Source organism: Cucurbita pepo, chromosome LG03, assembly GCF_002806865.2.
Source record: "Cucurbita pepo subsp. pepo cultivar mu-cu-16 chromosome LG03, ASM280686v2, whole genome shotgun sequence".
NCBI classification, from domain to species: Eukaryota; Viridiplantae; Streptophyta; class Magnoliopsida; order Cucurbitales; family Cucurbitaceae; genus Cucurbita; species Cucurbita pepo.
Window position 1 is genome coordinate 10481803 of NC_036640.1, and position 23094 is coordinate 10504896.

At 33.9% G+C, this 23094-nt stretch overlaps 5 protein-coding genes across 5 annotated transcripts in view; 3 read left to right on the forward strand and 2 right to left on the reverse strand.

The window, feature by feature from the left end:
• LOC111789732 (MLP-like protein 43) overlaps window positions 1-581 on the forward strand; it is a 3693-nt gene extending 3112 nt beyond the window's left edge. The window contains exon 2 of the mRNA XM_023670404.1: window positions 145-581. Coding sequence (XP_023526172.1) covers window positions 145-425 — 281 coding nt within the window. The 3' untranslated portion in view covers window positions 426-581. The remainder of the gene's footprint in view (window positions 1-144) is intronic.
• A 2919-nt stretch (window positions 582-3500) lies between these two features.
• On the forward strand, window positions 3501-5287 carry LOC111791564 (MLP-like protein 43). The gene is made up of 2 exons (XM_023672952.1): window positions 3501-3734; window positions 4740-5287. Exons 1-2 carry the CDS (start codon window positions 3548-3550, stop codon window positions 5036-5038), a joined length of 486 nt encoding a protein of 161 aa, XP_023528720.1. The 5' UTR covers window positions 3501-3547; the 3' UTR covers window positions 5039-5287.
• Window positions 5288-7572: 2285 nt separating this feature from the next.
• Window positions 7573-9217, forward strand: LOC111791533 (MLP-like protein 43). The gene is made up of 2 exons (XM_023672917.1): window positions 7573-7827; window positions 8721-9217. The coding sequence occupies exons 1-2, from the start codon at window positions 7641-7643 to the stop codon at window positions 9020-9022; spliced, it is 489 nt and encodes a 162-aa protein (XP_023528685.1). The 5' UTR covers window positions 7573-7640; the 3' UTR covers window positions 9023-9217.
• A 1370-nt stretch (window positions 9218-10587) lies between these two features.
• Window positions 10588-11505, reverse strand: LOC111791389 (MLP-like protein 43). The gene is made up of 2 exons (XM_023672710.1): window positions 11287-11505; window positions 10588-11117 (listed from the first exon to the last, which is right to left on the reverse strand). The coding sequence occupies exons 1-2, from the start codon at window positions 11471-11473 to the stop codon at window positions 10819-10821; spliced, it is 486 nt and encodes a 161-aa protein (XP_023528478.1). The 5' UTR covers window positions 11474-11505; the 3' UTR covers window positions 10588-10818.
• Window positions 11506-14059: 2554 nt separating this feature from the next.
• Window positions 14060-15390, reverse strand: LOC111791406 (MLP-like protein 43). The gene is made up of 2 exons (XM_023672731.1): window positions 15131-15390; window positions 14060-14558 (listed from the first exon to the last, which is right to left on the reverse strand). Exons 1-2 carry the CDS (start codon window positions 15315-15317, stop codon window positions 14260-14262), a joined length of 486 nt encoding a protein of 161 aa, XP_023528499.1. The 5' UTR covers window positions 15318-15390; the 3' UTR covers window positions 14060-14259.
• Window positions 15391-23094: the final 7704 nt, after the last annotated feature.

Sequence of the window (23094 nt, forward strand, 5' to 3'; positions counted from 1 at the left end):
TTTTTTTTTTTTTTTTATCTTTATTGATTAAAAGTATATATAATTCTCGAACTTCTAATTTTATGCTGTTTATTCAACATTTTTTTGAAATCAATATTACATCGATATCATATTTAATGAACGTTTTGTGATTAAACCTTTTAGATGGAAAGGTTCATAAGGCAAAGAAGGTAATTGAAGATGTTGATGAGGAGAAGAATTCATTCACATGGAAACTGGTAGAGGGAGACCTTTTAGAGCTCTACAAGAACCTCAAAATTAAAGTCCAATGTATCCCAAAGGATGAGGGAAGTGTTATTCACTATGCTTTGGAATATGAAAAGCTGCATGAAGGAATTCCAGATTCACATAGTTTGCTTCAGCTTTGTGCTGAGGTCACCAAAGACATTGAGGCTCACCTTATGGGAAACAATAATGATGTTTGAGCCATTGCTTGAGGCATGGTGGTATTACTATATTATGGAATAATAATTGGCTATTACTATGTTCTATGTCATCATGAGTGGGAAAATATTGTGGAGAAATATTATAATTTGAATGTTTATATGCTTCTAATAAAATGGGAATAAAGTTTGTGTTAATATTATGTACTATGTTTGAGCGATGATTTACTCGTCTGCATAAACGTTTTTGTTTCTTATCTTGTTCTGATATCATAACTTAAAAAGGTTAATTTATTTTGATGGTTCTAACTTCTGAATTTTTAACTTAAAGTTGTTTTTGTTTGGGTTCTAACCAATATATCACAAATGCTTAAATTCCCTAGATCAAAATTATTTCATTCTAAATGATTAAAATTCTTACGAGTCGACCCACTGAGTCGTCATGCCAAATTGTTGAGCCGTTAAACCGAGCTGAGAGTACAGTACCAAGTTGAAAACTGAGCTGAGCCACTGAGTCGCCATGCATGCTAAAATAATTACCTTAGGAGGATAGTTTTACCATGAAATGAACCTAGGTGATTAGAGAATTAGGAATATGGAAGCGTCATTATTGTGAAATTTGATTTAAGATAAAAGGTTAGTTATGCAATATATTTTATATAGATGTAATCCTTTATGATTCTTTAGATTTGGTTGGTGGTATATTTTATCTTATTGTCACTGTTTGGTTAGTATTATATTTTCTTTAGTTGGTAGATTGTATCCTATTTAAAGACTGTGAACATTAATAAATACGAACTTTCAATCTCACTTATGTTTCTTATTCTTAACAATGATGTATCGAATGCTGGTATGTTTTATGGTTCTGTTGTATATATGTGTTTAATTCATGCAAAAAGGAGGATGAGAATTTGTGATCTGCGCTTTGGGTGCTTGATGGATGTTATTGCCCCGTTGAGCATATATGTTTATTTTGCATGGATTATGTATCATTGATAGTTATTGTGTGCTTACTGAGTTAATTCTAATGAACTAGTATCATGTAAGAGTTGACTATTTACCTAATTTAGACTTGATCTTTCTCTTAGGAGCCTAAAAGATGACCATGGCTTACGAACTACCTTTAGAGTTGTCCTTAGGCTGCAAGATGTGTGACGGTGTCAACAACTTTGCGAGGGAACAGGGGTTTCTAATCAAAACCGTACTGAACCTTGTTGTTTCGTATGAGAAACGATAGACCGAATTCGTACAACCCATTAGCTACCGGGAATAAGGGAGGGGTTGCACCCCAATGAGGGTGACTTTGTGAACCAAGGAGGTTTCAGCTCACTTCCTAGGTAAGACTCCATATAGTCTCACAAAACTATGCATGAGGTAGTGCCTCGTAGAGGAACACCCGTCATTCATAGTTCGGCATAAGGAACTCTCAGGGTTTAAAATAAAAAGACTAAGACTAGAATAGCCCCAAGGGAATAAGACTAGAATCGGACTCCTATAGCCTCTACGGTTTCATCAACTAATAAGGTTATCAAATGAATTGTAATGAGAAGCCGGTAGGAATCTGTTGCCGCCTTGGAATGCGATGAGAGCCCAAAAGTAGGTGGCTTACTAAGTATAACTTTTATACTCATCCCTGTTTTTCTTTCCTTTTCAAGTGTTTGTAGGTTGCCAGTCGAGGTGGATGAGCGTTCGAGAGTTGTACGCCATTTTTATATTTTTAAGAGACTTTTGTATTTTCTTTTATATTTGTGTATTCCCTTTATAATATTTGAAATAATAGAATTCTCTTTTTTTTTTTTTTTTTTTTTTTTTTTTTTTTTTTTTTTTTTTTTTTTTTTTTTTTTTTTTTTTTTTTATTGGATTGTTATCTTTTATTCTATTTTTCTTTTATTTTATTTTTATTTGCTTTCACTTTCGTCTTTTTAGTCATGGTCCAATTTTTTGAAGCCTATAACATTGGATCGTAACATTGAGTCTACAAAATCGACAGGTCACCAGGAATCTCGCGATTTCGAACGAGATTCGATTTTATTTTTTATAAAATCATAATTGTTGAATAGCTACGACTCTACCAAAATAATTAAATATATTATTGATCCATAATTCACAATGACATAATTAAATCCTATTATACGATAACAATTATTTCCCTCTAATTCAATTAGAATTGCAAAATTCAAAGTAGATAATTATGTAAAAAAAATTAAAAAATTAAAAAAAAAAATCCTTCCAACATTTTTTTTATCATCATTCACGTTCAAAAACTTATAAGAGGTCATCCAACATAAAATTATTCCGGGTAGAACACTCTTAACTATAGAGTTTTTATAATTCAACCACCGAAAGGAAGTTAATACTTTTTTATTATGGATAGTGACTTTCAGTACGTTTAAGCATTTCTTAGCTATCCTATCCAAAAGAACGCTCTCATTGAGATGTAATCTCGATTCATTTATATACCCCTCATTTATTTGGGTTTCCAAGTAAAAATGTATTAAGTCATGCATGAGTAGAATCGTTACATTATACATTCATGAAATCTTTGAAATAAGAACAAAAATATATTTTTTAAAAAATCAATAATGCATCGTTAAGAGAATTATGTACCAAATAGTTTGAACTAATAATGTATAACCTACTACATTATAACCTTAGCCTTAATGAAGTCTTAAAGTAATTGTTTAATTATATCATATCCTTCATACCCACATAATTAAATTAGTATTACACCATAATAATAATAATAAAATTAAATTATACAAAATACCTCATTGGATACGTTTAAACTATATGCATTCATGTACGTTGAAATTTTCATTTTAACTCGAAGATTTTGAAATTGTTCAAAAAATACAATCACCGATCTTTCTATTAACACACAATGAATAAAAATTGACACGAGAATTGATGTATAAATATTAAAACATATATATTTCATCATTTACAATATCATTCATGTAAATTAAAGCAGATGATCTTTATCTTTTCTAAATTACATCACGTGGGAGACTAAGCCCTCTCTTAAAATTGAGTTGAGGAGAGAAGCTTGGTAGCAATATCTATCTTCTTGTACTAGCTAAAGCGTTACGTTTGTCTGGTGGAAACCATATTCACGCTGGTTGGTTACAATTCGAGCAGCTTGTTCTTCCAAGTAACTCAACGTCATGGCTCTCTATGGAAAGTTGGAGACTGATGTAGAAATTAAGGCTTCGGCGGAAAAAATTCATGAAATAAATCATAAAAAACCTCACCATATATCCAAAGCCTCTTCAGATAAAGTAAAAGGGTGTGAATTACACGAAGGCGAATGGGGCAAAGTTGGCAGTATCCTCTATTGGCACAACGTTTATGGTTAGTTCATGATTTTTTTTTATTATTATTATTGGTTAAATTATCTCAATTTTGTATATTTGATGATGAAGTTTCAAAATTCTTTTGTTTTTAAGTCTAGATTCACGAAGTTTTAAAACCATTTGATTTGTTGTGTTTTTAAAAAAAAATATGAAAAGCTTACCAAAAATTTGTGAGAAACGAGGTATAAATTATAATCTATAGTTTTTAATTTTGTGTGGATTAAAATATTCTAAATTTTGTAAGAAAACTATTGTTAGAGACCACGACTTTCCATCGTCCAATTTTGAAAATAAGTCTGGTTGATTTAGGTAAAATTAAATTCTATGTCTAATGGAACATAAATTAAAAATTTATGTTTTGTAGCTAAATGGTAAACTTGAAAAATATTGAATAGGTCAAGAACCTATTAAACTGTAACCGTTCAATCCCACCGCTAATAGATATTGTCTATTTTGACCTTTTATGTATCGTTGTCAATCTTACGGTTTTAAAACGCGTCTATTAGGGAGAGGTAACACCCTTCTAAAAAATGTTTAGTTCCCCTCTCTAACCGATGTGTGTTCTCACAATCCACCCCCTTGGGGGCCAGCGTCCTTGCTGTTATATTGACTGATGTATGGCTTTGATACCATTTGTAACAACTTAAGTCTACTCCTATAAAATAATGTTCGCTTTGGCTTGTTACGAATGGTATCAAAGTCGATCCTCGGCGGTGCAAGGCATTGGTCGGAGTAGGACTAGACTCTCTCCATAATAGACGCATTTTAAAACCATGAGGCTAACAATGATACTTAACGAGCCAAAGCGAACAATATGTTCTAGCGGTGGGTTTGGACTTTACATAAACACACAAAATTAAACATTCAGATATCTATCATAGCCACATAATTAAAAGTTCAAGAATTTATTAAATATTTTTTAAAGTTGAAGATTTATTAGATAGAAAATTGAAATTTTTTTAACATATTAAACATTCATTAAACTCAAATGAATATCGCATAGATGGGAAGGATTATGTGACAAAGAGCGTAACCGAAGATGTCGATGAGGAGAACAATTCATTCACTTGGACAATGTTGGAGGGAGACCTTGAGAAGTCCTACAAGAGCTTCAAGATGAAAATCCAATGTATCCCAAAGGATAAGGGAAGTGTTATTCGCTATACTTTGGAATATGAAAAGCTGCATGAAGGAATTCCAGATCCACACACTCTTCTTCAGCTTTGTGTTGATGTCGCCAAAGACATTGATGCTTACCTTATGGGAGACAATAATGAAGGTTCATTTATAGCCAAGGCATGAGCAACAAACCATCCATAGCTCTTGGGTGGTGCTATTACTATGCAATGGAATAATAATTGGCTATTACTATGTTGCTAATTAGTGTTTATACTTAAATAAACATATCATGCCGTGATTTAGCCTGTTCTATGTCACCGTCACGATCACTGTAATATAGATCTTTATATGGTTCTTATGGGTCTCGACCATGCAACTCATGTTTTATCTAAAAATGAAGAATATCATGAATGAATATAAAAAAACTTAGTACATCGTCTACTTGTAAGTTCTTAATTCGTTTTTAAGTCTCATGTCAATCATGACCAACCACTCACTATAGATTCTCACGACTTAACGGAATAGAAACTCGAGCGAGTACATATATTAACTCTTGGCTTTCCATAAAACTTTTATCCTTCAACACTCGTTTTTGCTTTAAATTGACCTCAAAACTTGGTTTAAACCCTCGAAATCTTATGTTTTACTAACATTTAGAAAGGAAATAGTTGGGATTCATTGTAGGCTCTTATCCACTTACTATTGATATCGTACTTTCATACGACTAATAACCAATAAAAAAAAATTTGTTCTCGAAAGTTTTTAGTTCTGAAACAATTTGAGGTAACTGATCTTTATCTCAATTTTAGGCAACAGTTCGGTGATTTCTCTATAATACTTTGACCGAGGTGATTTTCTTGTTACATAATGTCTTCACTAGCAAAATTTCGGTCGTTTCACAAAACTCTTATGTTCCCTTAAGGGCAGTGGTTCATAATCAATAACATATGAGAGATCTCTTGTTGTGACTCTATTTTTCTATTAAAAATAAGGTATTTATTGCATGCATGACATGTGTACTACGTGCGAAAAAATTCATTTAAAATATTTCATAAACGATGCTATGGACTTATACATTCATAATAAATTCATTAAAACAATTAGGCGAAAAAAAAATAACGTGAATTTAAATAAAATAAAGAAAATAAAGTAATGCCTTGATCTAACCCGAGGGCCACAAAAGCAACATGAGTGTATTTACCCTAGCTTCAGTCTCATGATTGTCATCACGACGTCATCAACTATACAAGAGTGCTTTAAAAAATACTAAGTAATCCTATTGTTGGGGTCAGAAAATGTGATCATATGTAATATGGTGAGACCTATCATTTCATAAAAACATCATGGTATGGCCTTGGACTTCGCTTTCCAGTCCAAAAAAGGTTGGATGTGACACTCGAATAAAGGAGGGCTACATAAATGAACCGAGATCGCATCTGAATGAGAACGATCATGATGATAGGATGACCAAGTAAGGCTTAAAGGAAATGAAAGTCCTACTCATAGCAACAAGGTGCACCTTTATTGTCTCTGACTCAATCATAAGAACTTCATGTTAATCGTGCTTTACTTGGTAGCAATTTTATATTCGGTGCTCCTATGAGTTTTCTTAGAATACATGTGAGTAAAGACAAAGCGGTTACCAGAATTTTCGTGTCCTTCAGCGACTAGCGCGATTATTTTTTTTTATAATGAAACGTTGCCAAAACAATGGCTATACTCACCTCAATTGCATGTGATAACTTTAAAAAATAGTTCTAGAATGATCCAAAAGGGTTAGATAGAGTCATATGGTTCGGATTAGGTCATGGATTGGGTCGTGGGTTAGGTCACTAGATTGGGTTGGTGCAGGTCTAGAAGTTGGGTCATTGGCAACCGATTGGGCTATGGGAATGGAAGTCATTAAGAGCAAGAATGAATACTTCAATAATTTATTGGGAAACATTATTGATGAGGTGGGATTTGTTACATGAACAATGGGTAGCTTTATTTATTAGAAAATAAATAAAATACATTCATAATTATGTAAAAAAAAAATCATTTTGAGAGAGAGCTCAAAAGCAAAATTAAGCGATAAGACTATAAGAAGAATATCATATAACTCGAGTAAGAGAATTTGACAACTAGTCGCATCTTCTTATAGTACATTTTGGGGTGATTTAGGTCTGATAAGCCTAGACGTGATTTTGTTGAACGGTTATACAAAATTTAGGTGAGAGGAGTTTACGACTGTCGCATCCCCTATAATACATTTTGGGGCGATTCAGGTCTGGCAGACCTAGACATGATTTCGTTGAATAGTCATACAAATAGAAAATACAATAGTAATGTAATACAATATGAAAACAAATAAAGAGTTTAACGTGACATGGACATACAGCCATGGACAACAAACCCTAGACGAGCATGACCGTGACGCTCAACAATCTCAAATATTTTGATAATTTAATTTATAAATTTATGGGATCATCAAAGTCAAAGAAACTAGAAAGTTTGAGTTAATAACGTTTAACCTAACCCCTGCCTTAATTAAGGTTTGCAGTGGTTGTTTTATTACATCATATCATTCAAACCCACGTAATCAAATAAGTATTATTATAGAATAATAATGATAAGATTAAACTATACCAATATCCTTGAGACTAACCTTTATGGTATCCATTATTGCATCATGTGTGACACTAAGCCTTCTCTTTAAATGGAGCTTAGTAGTGGAGAGATGCTCAATTGGTAGCAATATCAATCTTTTATCTTTGTAATTTGCTCTTCGAAGTAACTCAACGCCATGGCTCTCTATAGAAAGTTGGAGATCGATGTTGAAATTAGGGGTTCAGCAAAAAAGTTTCACGAAATAATTCATCAAAAACCTCACCATATATCTAAAATCTCTTCAGATAAAATACAAGGTTGCGAATTACGTGAAGATGAATGGGGCAAACTTGACACTATACTCTATTGGCATTACGTACATGGTTAGTTTATTTATATTTTTTCTCTCTATGAATCTCAACTTTTTATTGGTTAAATTATCTCAATTTTATATATTTGATTCATGAACTTTCAAAATTATTTTGAATTATTTTGTTTTAGTTTTGTGTGGATTAAGATATTCTAAATTTTTTAAGAAAACTAAATGATAGAGACAATAATTATTGAGGTATATCTATAACATTATCCACTTTTAGAACTAAGTTTTGTTGATTTAGTTTTTAGTTTCATAAAAATAATGTCTCATTGGTAAAATTTTGTTTACGTTCTCAATATATATAAAATTAAATTTTATATCTAATCGAACCATAAACTTTCAATTTTATGTTTTATAGTAAAATCGTGAATTTTAAGGAACATCAAATAGATCAAGAACCTATTAAACGGTAATAGTCTAAGCCTATCGTTAGCAGATATTGTCTGTTTTGGCACGTTACGTATCACCGTCAGTCTCACAATTTTTAAACACGTATGTTAATGAGAGGTTTTCACACCCTTGTAAGGAATGTTTCTTTTCCCTCTCCAACCGATGTCTGACCTCACAATCCACCCTCTTGGTGGCCCAACATCCTCACTACACACTGTCTGGTGTCTAGCTATGATATCAATTATAATAGCTCAAGCCCAATGCTAGCAAATATTGTCCACTTTGACACGTTATAAATGGCATCAGAGCCGGCCACCAAACAGTGCAAGACACTGATCGAAGTAGGGTTAGACCCTCTCCATATTTTAATATCATGAGATTGACAGCAACACGTAACGGGCCAAAACGGACAATATTTACTAACAATGATCTTGGCTATTACATAAACACACCAAGCTAATCATTTAGATATCTATCAAAGAGGAAAGTTTAAGAATCAATATTGCATAGATGGGAAGGATTGTGTGGCCAAGACCATAACCGAAGATGTTGATGAGAAGAACAATTCACTCACTTGGAAAGTGTTGGAGGGAGACCTTGTAAAGTCCTACAAGAGCTTCAAGATGAAGATCCAATGTATCCCAAAGGATAAGGGAAGTGTGATTCGCTATACATTGGAATATGAAAGGCTGCATGAACAAATTCCAGATCCACACACTTTTCTGCAGCTTTGTGCTGGTATCGCCAAAGACATTGATGCTCACCTTATGGGAGACACTAATGAAGGTTCGTTTGTAAGTGTTAAGGCATGAACAACAAGTCTCTCTATTGCCAGGGTGATGCTATTACTATGCTATGGAATAATTATTGGCTATTACTATGTCGTTAATGATAGTTCTATACTTTAATAAACATATTATGTCGTGATTTAACGTGTTCTATGCCATCACGATCGAGTTGAATGTTTGTATGCTTTTAATACCGAGACTTGATTTCATGGCCTTCTTAATTGACGTCGTTATCTGGTATTGTAACTTTTACCTTAAAAAAATGTTAAAAGTATTTCAAATATTTAAAAATATTTCGTTACTCCATGGTTGGAATCGAGAATTCAATTACATGCAACATGGTTCATGGTTCATGGTTCATAGTGAGACCTACTTTTCTTGACTATTCATTGAGTCCTACTTTCTTTTACGGGTATAGTTGGATACAAAGTAGTCTCTTCACATGGTTCATGCTTGCACACATGAATCCACTAAATAACATCGTATACGTATTCCCTAGGCCTGACTACAAGGTAATGAACGCTTACTCTATTGAAAATCAACCGAAAGAAAGAAGTGCATATCATATCATGGTGAACGCATCCATATATAACATAACGAAGAAGTAACCTGTGTTTGTGACTTTGCCTGAGATCCTACATTTCAAATTATAGTACATGGTCATGATACACATGATATTTCCGTACATTTCATGATATAATTTCTCTACGATGCATACATACATGTACATTGCATATTATTCATACTTATCGTACATGGGTCATCAAGTGTCTCATAGAGCATAACGTGAACATCGTATAATAACATGTATAGATCAATATATTAAAAGTACACAGCATCATAAAAATTTTATAAGCATATCATAATACATGTAATAACACGTAGATAAGCCACAAATACGTGTTAATTATACATCATACAATGCATCCAACTTAGTCTCAAAATACCCCAATAGTAAGCTCACTTGGGAAGTTATTTATAAAGTAAACGAGCAGATAAAAGGGAAGAAATTGTGGGGAAGAGGAGAAAATGAGAAAAGTAAAGATATATTTGTAACATGTAGGTCAAATAATTCATTGACGGAATGTTTCAACTATTCGAGTGTGATACTCGAGTAATAAAGTACTATATGAATGAACTGAGACCATATCTAAATGAGAATAATCCTGAGGATAAGATAGTTAAAAAAAAACTTAAAACAATTGAAAGTTACTACCTATATCGATGGCTCGATCATAAAAACTTCATAGTTAGACGATCTTCGAAGAATTTTCCTAAGATGCACGTGAGTGAGGTCAAAACATATTTGAATGACTCGAGTTAGTCTGTGTGGATAGTCTTTACTCTTAAGAAGCAAGAAGTAGATAATGTGGATAGTCTTTACTCTTAAGAAGCAAGAAGTAGATAACGTGACCATGTCGCAGGAAAATGTCGGGGTTATCAGATACCGTATCCGAATTCCAAAAACTGACTCGAATCTTGAACATGGATCACTCCATTGTGATACATGGTTAGAGCTTTTGGAAACTTTACTCCAACCAATGAAAATTAATATTCGATTAATGAAGTTGAGTCACTGCGACATTCAATTATTGCACCAAGACACAAACTTTATTCTATTTTATTAGAAAGCATACAAAGATTATAACATTTCACAACACTTGTCTCCAACTAATGGTGGCATGGTGGCACAGAACAAGCTAAATCACAGCATTATTTAAGTATAAAACACCCATTAGAAACATGGTAATTGCCAATTATTATTCCATAGTATAGTAATACCACCACCTTAGCTATGGGTGGCGGGAGAGGTTCGTTGGTCATGCCTTGGCTATAAATGAACCTTCATTATTGTTTCCCATAAGGTAAGCCTCAATGTCTTTGGAGACATCAGCACAAAGCTGAAGCAAACTATGAGAATCTGGAATTCCTTCATGCAGCTTTTCATATTCCAAAGTAAAGTGAATCACACTTCCCTCATCCTTTGGGATAGATTGGACTCTAATTCTGAAGCTCTTGTAGTACTCTAAAAGGTCTCCCTCTAACACTTTCCATGTGAATGAATTGTTCTCCTCGTCAACCGCTTCTATAACGTCCTTTGCCACAGAAACCTTACCATCTATACGGGTTTAATCCACAAAACGTTCATTAAATATAACATGTAAATCAAAAGGGTCATCAATCTAGTAAACACAAATTTTAAAGTTTAGAGATTGAACTTATAATTTAATCGATAAAAGATAAAAAAAGGTGGAAGATTGGAAGAGATCGAATATTAATGAACAAACCATGTACGTAAGTGAAATAGAGAATCGAGCCAACTTTGCCCCATTCGCCTTCATGTAACTCGCAGCTTTGTATTTTATCTGAAGAGGCCTTCGACATATGGTGAGGCTTTTGATGAAGTATTTCGTGAAACTTCTCAGCTGAAGCCTTAATTTCTACATCAATCTCTAACTTTCCATAAAGAGCCATGACGTTGAGTTACTAAGATAGATATTGCTACCAACCTTCTTTCCACTACTAAGCTCAATTTAAAGAGAAGGCTTAGTCTCACCCCTGAGAAGGCTTACTCTAAAGGATATTGGTATAGTTTAATCTTATCATTATTATTCTCTAATAATACTTATTTCATTAAGTGGGTTTGAATGATATGATGTAATAAAACAACCACTACAACCCTTAATTAAGGCATGGGTTAGGTTATACATTATTAATTCAAACTTTTTATTTTCTCTTCTTCATACTTAATTATCTTTTAATCTTGTATTATGAAGTTAAACCCTTTTTTATTGATATAATGTTAGCTTCTTTGACGTTGAAAACGGGTAAACTCACAAATTAAATTATCAGAGTATTTGAGATGCTGAATGGAGTTTTTAAATTGAGATATTGAAACAGAGTGCAAAATTTAATGATATTTTTATTAATTTAGTTGTTCACGGATTCTTAACTAAGCCATACCGACCCAATTAAAAAATCTAATTTTGAAAAATCCTCTAATATGTATGAAAAAAAGGTCTTCAAATATAAATATAAGTTAGTTCGAATGGATCATTATTTTCAAAATGATTTTTTTTTTTTTTACATAATTATGAATGTATTTTATTTATTTTCTAATAAATAAAGCTACCCATTGTTCATGTAACAAATCCCACCTCATCAATAATGTTTCCCAATAAATTATTGAAGTATTCATTCTTGCTTTTAATGACTTCCATGTCCATAACCTAATCGGTATCCAATGACCCGACTTCTAGACGTGTACCAACCCAATCTAGTGACCTAACCCACGACCCAATCCATGACCTAATCCGAATCTTACGACTCTATTTAACCATTTTAGACCATTCTAGAACTGTTTTTTTTTTTTTAGTTATCAGATGCAATTGAGGTGAGTATAGTCATTGTTTCATCAATTTAGAGTGTGTTAAGTTAAATAAGATAACTATTTGAGACCCAGAGGTGGACTAAACCCTTTAACATATTCTAACTAAATACTATGGGCCTGTATAGGTTTACTCGTTCTCCCAAGCTAGTTTTAAATTAGCACCAAGGATAAGATAGTAACTCCAGCTTAGGTTAACTAAGATATTATGCGGGTTCTTTCCCTCCATAATGTTCGATAGTATGAGCGTGTGCTAGCCCAATTAGTCATGCTACTCCTTGCTTCTTAAGAGTAGAGATTATTCCTTAGAGTGAAAACTATTCTTCACTTTTAAAGAGTGAACACTATCTCCACAAACCAACACGAGTCATTCTAACATGTTTTGTCTTCACGCACATGCATCCTATGAAAATTCCTAAGAGTGTCTAGTAGATCATCCAACATAGAATTGCTCCAAGTAAAACATGCTTAACAATGGAATTCTTATGATTGAGTCATCGAAAAGAAAGGTGTACCTTGTTGGTATGAGTAGTATCTTTCATTTCCTTTAACCTTTCTTAGTCATCATATCCTCATAATCACTCTCATTCAAATGTGATCTCAGTTTATTTATGTACCTCTCCTTTACTCAAATGTCACATCCAATCTTTTTTGGACTAGAAAGCGGAGTCCAAGGTCATGTCATGATGTTTTTATGAAATGATAGGTCCCACGATATTGCATGTGATCGCATTTTTCGACTCCAACAGTGGGGTTACTTATTGAGTATTTTTTAAAGCACTCAAACCATGTGCTACTCTTAATTTTCAGGTAAAAGTAAGGCACTCTTGTGTAGATGATGAGGTCGTGATGACAACCGTGAGACCAAAGCTAGGGTAAATGCATTCATGTTGCTTTTGTGGTTCTTGAGTTAGATTAGGGCATTACTTTATTTTTCTTTATTTTATTTAAATTCATGTTAATAATTTTCCAATTTATTCTTTTAATGAATTTATTATAAAGGTATGAGTCCATGGCATCGTTTATGAAATCTTTTTAATGAATTTTTTCGAACGTAGTAGACATGACATGCATGCAATAGATACCTTATTTTTAATAGAAAAATAGAGTCATTACAACATATCAGTCACATGTGAGAGCCTACCATGAATCCCTAACTATTTCCTTCCTAAATGTTAGTAAAACATAAGATTTTGAGGTTAATTTAAAGGATAAACGAGTGTAGTTTTCTCGAAAGCCAAAAAAACAATTTCGTTCTGAGTCGAGTTTCTATTCCTCAAATTTGTAAATCTTAAGTGAGTAATTGGATATAATTTCTATAATATAGACGAATAACATGAGACTTAAAAACAAATTAAGAACGTACATGTAGATTACTTACTAAATACTTTTATATTCATTCACGTTATTCTTCATTTACACGAGCTTGCATGTAATGAATCATATTCCTTCCTACTTTGATACGTACATGATTAATTTTCAAAGCATCGTGTAATTGAATATTTTTTAAAATGTTTCAAATCCTATATAAGTGAAATGCATGATTTTAAATTATTGAAATTAACGAGTTCATTTTGTTTCACATCATTAGTAATGATTTATTCGAGAATTTCAAAAAATGAACGGTTACGCTTGTCCATCCAACAAAAAGGAATGCTCAAACACAATGCACAACATTAACGATTATTACAAACTTTATTCCCATTTTATTAGAAGCATATAAAGATCTATATATACTATAGTATTTCACAAAGGTGGTGACATAGAACAGGCTAAATCACGACGCAATATGTTTATTTAAGTATAAAACTAAGATTATTCCATAACATAGCATAGTAATAGCACCACCCAAGAGCTATGAATGGTTTGTTGGTCATGCCTTGGTTATAAATGAGCCTTCATTATTGTCTCCCATGAGGTAAGCATCAATGTCTTTGGCAATATCAACACAAAGCTGCAGAAAACTATGTGAATCTGGATTTTTTTCATGCAGCTTTTCATATTCCAAAGTAAAGCGAATCACACTTCCCTTATCCTTTGGGATACATTGGATTTTAATTTTGAAGCTCTTGTTGTGCTTTAAATGGTCTCCCTCAACCACATTCCAAGTGAGTGAATTGTTCTCCTCATCGACATCTTCGGTTACGCTCTTCGCCACACAATCCTTCTCATCTATGCCATATTGGTTCGAGTCAAAATGGTTAAATTATAATCCTGGTCTCTTAAGTTTAAGTTTATTGGATTCTTAAATTTTTAATTATGTGTCTCTGATAGATATTTCAACGTTGACTTATTCGATATTTTTTAAAATTTAGGGTTTCGGTGTACATGCAGTAATTTTCAATTAGTATAAGTCATTTTTTACGAAACTAAAAACTAAATCAATGAGATTTGTTCCAAAAGTGAACAATGTTATAGAGATACATGGAGGGTCGTTGTGTCTAACAAAATTTAATGAAGATCAACACAAAATTAGACGTTCGGAAGCTAGTAGATTATAAGTTGTATTCCGTTTCTCACAAATTTTTTTGTAAGCTTCTCTTTTTTTTTTTTTTTTCAAAAAACACAATCGTTATAAAACTTCGTTTTTAATGAGTTAAAGAAAAGAAATATATATGAATAGAAATAGTGAATCTATAGCTAAAAACAAAATAATTTTGAAAGTTGATGGATCAAACATACAAAAATGAGATAATTTAGCCAATAAAAAGGGAGATTCATCGAAAGAATATAAATAAACAAACCATGAACATAGTGCCAATAGAGGATAGTGCCAACTTTGCCCCATTCACCTTCATGTAACTCGCAGCTTCGTATTTTATCTGAAGAGGCGTTGGATACGTGATGAGGTTTTCGATTAATTATTTCATGAAACTTTTGAGCTGAAGCCTTAATTTCTACATCAGTCTCCAACTTTCTATAGAGAGTCATGGCGTTGAGTTACTTGGAAGAACAAGATACTCAAATCGTATCCTAACTAAGATAAAAGATAGATATTGCTACCAAGCTTCCCTCCTCTGTTACGCTTAATTTAAAGAGAGGGCTTAGTATCACACACGATGTAATAATGGATGCCATTTGGTGTAAAGATTTTACATTTTTGTCCATTTCCCCCTTAAGACTAGTTTACCAATTCTAATCGAAGTAGGACGATAATTATTAGGTTAAAATACCAAATACTCCTCGAAAAGTTACATTTTTAACCCTTGAACTTTGAAATTATTTCAAAAGGTAACTTTGGAGTTTTTGTCTTCGTGGTAGCTAATTGTAAATGTGAGATCCCTCGTCGGTTAGAGAGGGGAACAAAATATTCTTTACAAGGATGTGTAAATCTCTCCCTACCAGACGCGTTTTAAAAACTTTGAGTTGTTACAGATGGTATCAGAGCCAGACACCAGACTGTGTGCCAATAAGAACGATGAAACTCACCGGGGTGGATATGACACAATTAAACACCTACATTAAGACGTAATTAAGGCTAAGGTTATAATGTAGTGTAGGTTATGCATTATTAATTCAAACTTCCTACTGTTTTAATACATTTTTATTTGTGACACCCAAGTAAATGAAGGATACATGAATGAATCGAGACCATATCTGAAAGAGAGGGATCGTGAGGATAAAATAGCCAAGAAATGCTTAAAAATATTGAGAGTCGCTACTTATACGAACAAAGTATTACTTTTTTGGTGGCTCAATTACACGAACTCTGTGGTTAAGCATGTTTCGGTTGACCTCTTGTAAAAAATTTTTAGATGCATGTGAGTGAAGATAAAACATGTTGGAGGGAAATAATTATGTCATTGTGAATTATGGATCAATAATATATTTAATTACTTTGAAAGAGTTGTAACTACTCAGTAGTTATGGTTACGATCTAGTACTAGTCGTCGATTTTGTGGACTCAACCACCGACGTCTCCTTCTCAATTGTTGTACCTTCACACTTTCAATCACCCATCTCATTCTCGTTCTCATTTTGCAACTTACACACTCGTTCGAAGAGGTTTCAGAGAGGGAGTGATGAGCACAAATCCACGAGTTTTGAGTCACAAATGTACTACGTTTTGGAATATTAGTGGGGTACAGTATCGTAAGTGCTTAGGAGTACTCTTAGTGTTGTCGTATGAGTAAACGATGATGGAATCGAGCTCATAGCCATTGAAAAACTGGTTGGAGAAGAGAAAGAAATTAGGGCTACGATTTTGAGTAGTAAAACGTAGAAGACGAAGTGAAGGTCGTGTCAGACTCGATTTGGATGACCCGTAACCAAGAGGTAATTTGGTAGCCCAAGGTGCGCACAATCCACGACCCAACGGCTCAACAACTCACAACCCAAGAAGACGCATGTGCCCCATCCTGCATAACGCCCCAACTCGAAACCCGTTTGTCGACCTAGAAATTTGTGTGGTAACCCGAGTCGGTCAGCTACACTCTGCGTACATGTGGAAGTCGTTACTCCAGTCGTAGCTTAATTGTCAACTTGGTCTGTACTCTCAACTTGGTTTGACAACTCAATTGTTCGGCATGGTGACTAAATGACTCGGCTTGTGAGAGTTTTAATTATTTGGGATGAAATCATTTTGACCACAGAAGTTTAAACTTAGAGATTTTGTATATTCATAACCGTTCTTAGATCGAATTAACTCTAAATGATTGAAAACCAAAACAAAAAATTTTAAAAAATTTAGAGACTAAGTTCCAACAACTAAAATAAACCAATTTTTAAGTTTACGTGTGAGAACAAGTTCGAAACCTTCATTGTTCCGATCACAATCATTATTCAAATCATAACCTTTCCTCATCAATTTCTTCTCCTTTTGAGTTAGGTTTAGGGGAGGAAACACTCGAGCAAAAACCTGAACTATTTTTCTTGATCGAAGTAAAGCAGTTTGGCTCTCTAATTTTACTCAATTATCTCTTTGATTGAACGAGGTCCTAAATAGGTAGGTGTTTGTTTGTTTTTTTTAAGTCAAGTTTAAGGAAAGATTACTAAGACGGAACTATTTTCTTTCACTTGGTTCTCTTTAGAAGGTTTAAATCAGGGTTTAAGGAAAGATTAATGAGACGAGAAAGAAAAAATCAACCGAAAATGTTCTCCTGAATAGATATTTTCTGACCTGAACCTATTTACCTTCTTTATTAACCTGACCTTACTCGGTTCCCATTTTATTGGAAGCATATAAACATTCATATTACAATACTTCTCCACAATATTCTCCCACTCGTGATGGCATAATATGAATGTTATTAGCAACATATATAGTAATTGCCAATTATTATTCCATAATATAGTAATACCACCATGCTTTAAGCAATAGCTCAAACATCATTATTGTTTCCCATAAGGTGAGCCTCAATGTCTTTGGTAATATCAGCACAAAGCTGAAGCAAACTATGTGAATCTGGAATTCCTTCATGCAGCTTTTCATATTCCAAAGCATAGTGAATAACACTTCCCTCATCCTTTGGGATACATTGGACTTTAATTTTGAGGTTCTTGTAGAGCTCTAAAAGGTCTCCCTCTACCAATTTCAATTATCTTCTTTCCCTTACGAACCTTTCCATCTAAAAGGTTTAATCCACAAAACGTTCGTTAAATATGATGTCGATCTAATATTGATTTCAAAAACTGTTGAATAAATTGTTAAACTTTCAAAAAATGAGGAGGAGATTCATGAACAAACCAAGAACGTAGCGCCAATTTTGGATAGTGCCAGCTTTGCCCCATTCACCATCTTGTAACTCGACGTCTTGTATTTTATCTGAACAAATATTGGACATATAGTAAGGTCTTTGATGAAGTATTTCATGAAACTTTTCAGCTGAAGCCTTGATTTTTACATCGTTCTCCAACTTTCCATAGAGAGCCATGGCGTTGAGTTACTTGGAAGAACAAGTTACAAAGATAAAGATAGATATGGCTACAGAGCATCTCTTCTCTACTAAGCTCAATTTAAAGACCGGGCTTACTCTCACACGTGTAATAATGGATGTCATTTGGTGTAAAGATTTTACATTTTATCCTCTCTCTAAGAATTCTCCTTCCCGTTTTTAAGAACAAAGACTACTTTATTTTCTCGTAATAGCTCAAGCCCACAGCTAGTAGATATTGTCATTTTTTAATTTTTACTTTCGAGCTTCCATTCAAAATTTTTAAAACGCGTCTGATAGACAGTCATATCAACTATAAGAAGATTGAAATCTTTGGTATCACTTATTTTAATTCTATATATATATATTATTGACATCAGATATAATATTGTTCATGAAATAAAATTTTGACACATGCCTATTTATATGAATGATATTATAAATTATGGCACCTTTTTATATGAATGGTATTCTATATAATTTAATTTTCATCTTATTACTATGTTATAATACTAATTTAATTACGTGACATGAACAATATGATATAATTAAACAACCACATTAAGACTTATTTAGAACGAGGGCTATAATGTAGTAGGTTACATATACTATTAAATCAAATTTTCTAGTTTCTTTGATGATACATAATTTTCTTTTAATCATGCATTATGGAGTGGAGTGCTTGATGTTGAGATTTNAAAAAAAAAAAAAAAAAAAAAAACATTTTCCTCGGTGGTATATTAGTAGTGTGAGTATACGCTAGTCGAAGGTCATGTCCAGGGACTATGTGTACAAGTTCTCTGGGGTTCAGCGCTTATGTGGTTCGTAAAGTAGAGAAATACTACACATCCAATTTTGTCTGAAAAGTTGAGACCAAGACCATGAAATGATGTTTTATAAAATGATAGATCCTAAACATGATTGTATGTGATTACATTTTCCGACTCAAGTAGTGGGATTACTTACTGAGTATTTCTTAAAATAATCAAACCACGTGCTACTCTTATTTTTTAAGTAAAAAAATAAAAAATAAAAAAGTTGATATGTGAAAAAAATAGGTTGATATGGGATTTGACCAGAACCTCGAAAATTGTTGAATTCAGGCAATCGACGATGGACATGCAGCAGCCAGAAAGGGGGAGATGCGTCTAGAAACCAGAGGGACAGAACACGCAGTGGAGAAACGCGCCTGCGACGCCATGTGCTAACATGCGTCCAACTACTAACCCAAATACCCCAACCAGAAACCGACCTGCGCACCGTGAAGCGAACCAACCTGAATCTTACTGCCAATCCTTGCATGCCACGTGTCACGCCCAGAAAATTTAAAGGGTAGGTCTGCATCCGCTGAGGCTCAAAGCATGCCACTGCCCGCACGTGTGCCAGCATGTAGGGGGAGCCTACCAACGCGTGCAAGCGTTTGGATGCCCTATTTTCACCTGTTTTTTGCTAGATTTGCTAGTTTTTCGCCCCAATTCCAATACTAATCCTATTTTACTGTGAAATAGGAAACAGGTGCCGAGAATTCGTAATTTTTGGACTCCTTTACATCTATAAATCAAGTTCGGGAAGGCACGCGACAGACCTATAAATAACCACGCGGAATTAGAAGTAATGCTGATAAGGTGCGCTTGGTTTTGCATGCATGCTAGAGTAAATTACTCCTAGTTGGCTGGATTTGATAATCTACTACACTTAAGGAAGTTAATTATATAATTGATGGACTTGCTACCCTAGTGGAATTTCATACTCAAATTTTGTATGCTTTTTGGATTGTCATAATACTGCTTATATTTGTTCATGCTATGTTGATAGGCGGGGGTATTTGTGTATCTGGGCTCCGGGTGCTGATGGATGTTATCGCCCCATTGAGCTTGTGTGACTGCATGCATAGTTAATCATACATAAAGTCCTATTGAATGATTGTGTGAACTTATGATATGAATGATAAGGAGTAGTGTTGAGTTATGCCTAGGGTGTACACTTGTAGAGATTAATTTGGGTTCATATAGGGGACCCTCCTAATCTTGCGTTCAGTGGTATCGTGAGAGACGATTAGACAGAGAGACCCTTTAACCCAAGACCGTTATAGACTTGAAAGTCTTGAATGAGTGAATCTGAAAGCCAAGACCCCTAGCTCAACAATCTAACTACCCTTGATACCTAGACAACCACTTTAGAACCCCGAGAACGAAGGGAAAAGACCCTTTAGCCGACAGTAGCTGGTATGGCATTCGAGGATTCTCCACTTCACTTTCTATTATGGTGCAGTACCGTTGAGCTAGGCGAGATGCTAGTTAGAGTGGTGTTACTCAGTGATAGATCGACTACTCTGCATGATGGATCCGTCTTATGGTAGGATGTTGATCACGCGAGTGGGTCAAGGTTGCCTGCATGGCGGGTCCATCCTATGGAAGGACATTGACCACGAGGGTGACTTATTCTAGCTCGGTTGTACCAGGGGTACATGTTTTATGAGGGAGCACCTCATCCTCAAACACTAAATTCCGCTTCAAAGGTATTCTTCTACCCCAAACTGTGTACTAAGAGTACTAAAACTCTAGGATCTAGAGTATAGTTGGTGGTTCTCTCCTAAAACTTAGATGTGAATAAAAGCCTACGAGTAGGTTACTTACGGGGTATGTCTATATTCACTCCTTTCTACATTTTTTTTCAGGTCCGTGAAGTTACAATTCATGGCATTAGGGTGTTCGAGAGCTTGAAAGTCACAGATGGAATGTCAACCCCAAGGCGTCTGTCTAAGAGCTATGAGTGGTTTGTTGGTCATGCCTTGGTTATAAATGAGCCTTCACTAACACTTTCCAAGTGAACCAATTGTTCTCTTCATCGACCGCTTCTATTACGGTCTTCACCACACAATTCTTTCCATTTATATGGGTTTAATCCACGAAACGTTGGTTAATTATAATTGAACTGATAAAAGATAAAAAGATGTAATATTAATGAACAAACCATGAACGTAGCGCCAATAGAGGATAGTGCCAACTTTGCCCCATTCGCCTTCGTGTAACTCGACGCCTTGTATTTTGTCTAAACAGATATTGGATATATGGTGAGGTCTTTGATGAATTATTTCGTGAAACTTTTTCGCTGAAGCCCTAATTTCAATATCGGTCTCCAACTTTCCATAGAGAGTCATGGCGTTGAGTTACTTCGAAGAACGAGTTACAAATATAAAAATTGATATTGCTACCAATTGAGCTATCTCTCCACTACTAATTAGGTGGGTTTGAATGATATAATGCAATAAAACAACCACTACAACCCTTAATTAAGGCAAGGATTAGGTTAAACGTTATTAACTCAACCTTTCTAGTTTTTGACTTTGAAGACCCGACAAATTCATAAATTAAACTATCAAAATATTTGAGATGTTGAGTGTCACGGTCATGCTCGTTCAGGGTGTGTTGTCCGTATCTACATGCCCATGTCACGTCAAACTCTTTATTTGTTTTCATATTGTATTACGTTACTTTGGTATTTTCTGTTTGTATGATTATTCAACGAAATCATGTCTAGGTCTACCAGACCTGAATCGCCCCAAAATGTATTATAACCGTACAACAAAATTACGTCTAGGCGTATCGGACCTAAATCGCCCCATTGTTCTATAACGTAACAAATCTCACCTCATCAATAATGTGTCCTCATCAATTTGATCACTTCTTAAATTATTGTAGTGCATAAGAATAAAGAATCATAATAAAGAAAAATAAAGGTATTCGTTTTTTCTCTTAATTACCTCTATTGTTCATACATGATCTTCGTAGACTTTTAGTTTAATGTTCCCGTTAGATCGATTTGAGTTACGAGTGTTCAAGAAAATTCGATTATTCAAAAAATTCGATCAATCTAACTCAACTTATACGGCTTAGGTTGCATTATTAACTTATTTGGATTGAATTTTGTTCAAATAAACGAAAACTTTATAAAGTGGGTTGGTTTATGGGTTCCTCTCGAACTATATTGAGTTGAACTGAATCGACCTGAATTTATCATTAATTTTAAAATATATATATGGTCTGCAATACAATTATATATATATATATATATATATATATATATATATATATATATATATATATATTATAATTAAACTTATTTAGTTATATATTCTCGATCAAGATGTCAGAAGTTCGAATCTCTCAACTTCACATAAATGCAAAAAAAAAATATTAAATATAGATAGCAACGTCTCAATACTGTAAATTTTAAGGACACGGAAGTTTTAGCTATCAGAATGATTCTCTTTTAAGTACACTCAAAGAAGGCGAGTGAAATTATTAAAGCTAAAGTTGTTTAGACTATGAAGTTATTTAGTCTTGGACATAAATACACTCGATTGTTTGGGACACTCGGTTGTTTGGGACATTCTCTATTCTTCTAAGTGTTTGGCCCACCGAAGGGAGGAGAAGAAGATTGTGATACCCGAGTAATGGAGGAATACATCAATAAACTGAGAGATCCCAATGATGTGAGTAACGTGACACTGTCGCAAGAAAATAAAATGTCGGGACACATAAGTGCCAGATCTAAATTCTGAATTTTTATCTAAATCTTAGACATGGAACGTTCAAACTAATAAACTTTTTTCGATAAATGTGCGTAGTTAAAAAGTCGGTGGGCCAAACCGTTCCAAAGATCCCCACGAGTTCATATGGAATAATTGGTCCTTTTGAATTGTTTGGTTCCACTCAATAATAATGCCATCCACAGATGCATTATGATCCACTCTAAAAGTTAAATGCTCTGTTTAGCTTCAATTTGTCGAGTATGCAACGTTTTTCTAATATTTCCAAACTTCTAAAATTTAT

Coding starts and splice junctions, on each gene's coding strand:
- LOC111791564 (XM_023672952.1), top strand. CDS start 3,548: ATGGCTCTCTATGGAAAGTTGGAGACTGATGTAGAAATTAAGGCTTCG. Junction 3,735..4,739: donor CTATTGGCACAACGTTTATG/GTTAGTTCATGA, acceptor AATATCGCATAG/ATGGGAAGGATTATGTGACA.
- LOC111791533 (XM_023672917.1), top strand. CDS start 7,641: ATGGCTCTCTATAGAAAGTTGGAGATCGATGTTGAAATTAGGGGTTCA. Junction 7,828..8,720: donor CTATTGGCATTACGTACATG/GTTAGTTTATTT, acceptor AATATTGCATAG/ATGGGAAGGATTGTGTGGCC.
- LOC111791389 (XM_023672710.1), bottom strand. CDS start 11,473: ATGGCTCTTTATGGAAAGTTAGAGATTGATGTAGAAATTAAGGCTTCA. Junction 11,118..11,286: donor CTATTTCACTTACGTACATG/GTTTGTTCATTA, acceptor AAACCCGTATAG/ATGGTAAGGTTTCTGTGGCA.
- LOC111791406 (XM_023672731.1), bottom strand. CDS start 15,317: ATGACTCTCTATAGAAAGTTGGAGACTGATGTAGAAATTAAGGCTTCA. Junction 14,559..15,130: donor CTATTGGCACTATGTTCATG/GTTTGTTTATTT, acceptor AATATGGCATAG/ATGAGAAGGATTGTGTGGCG.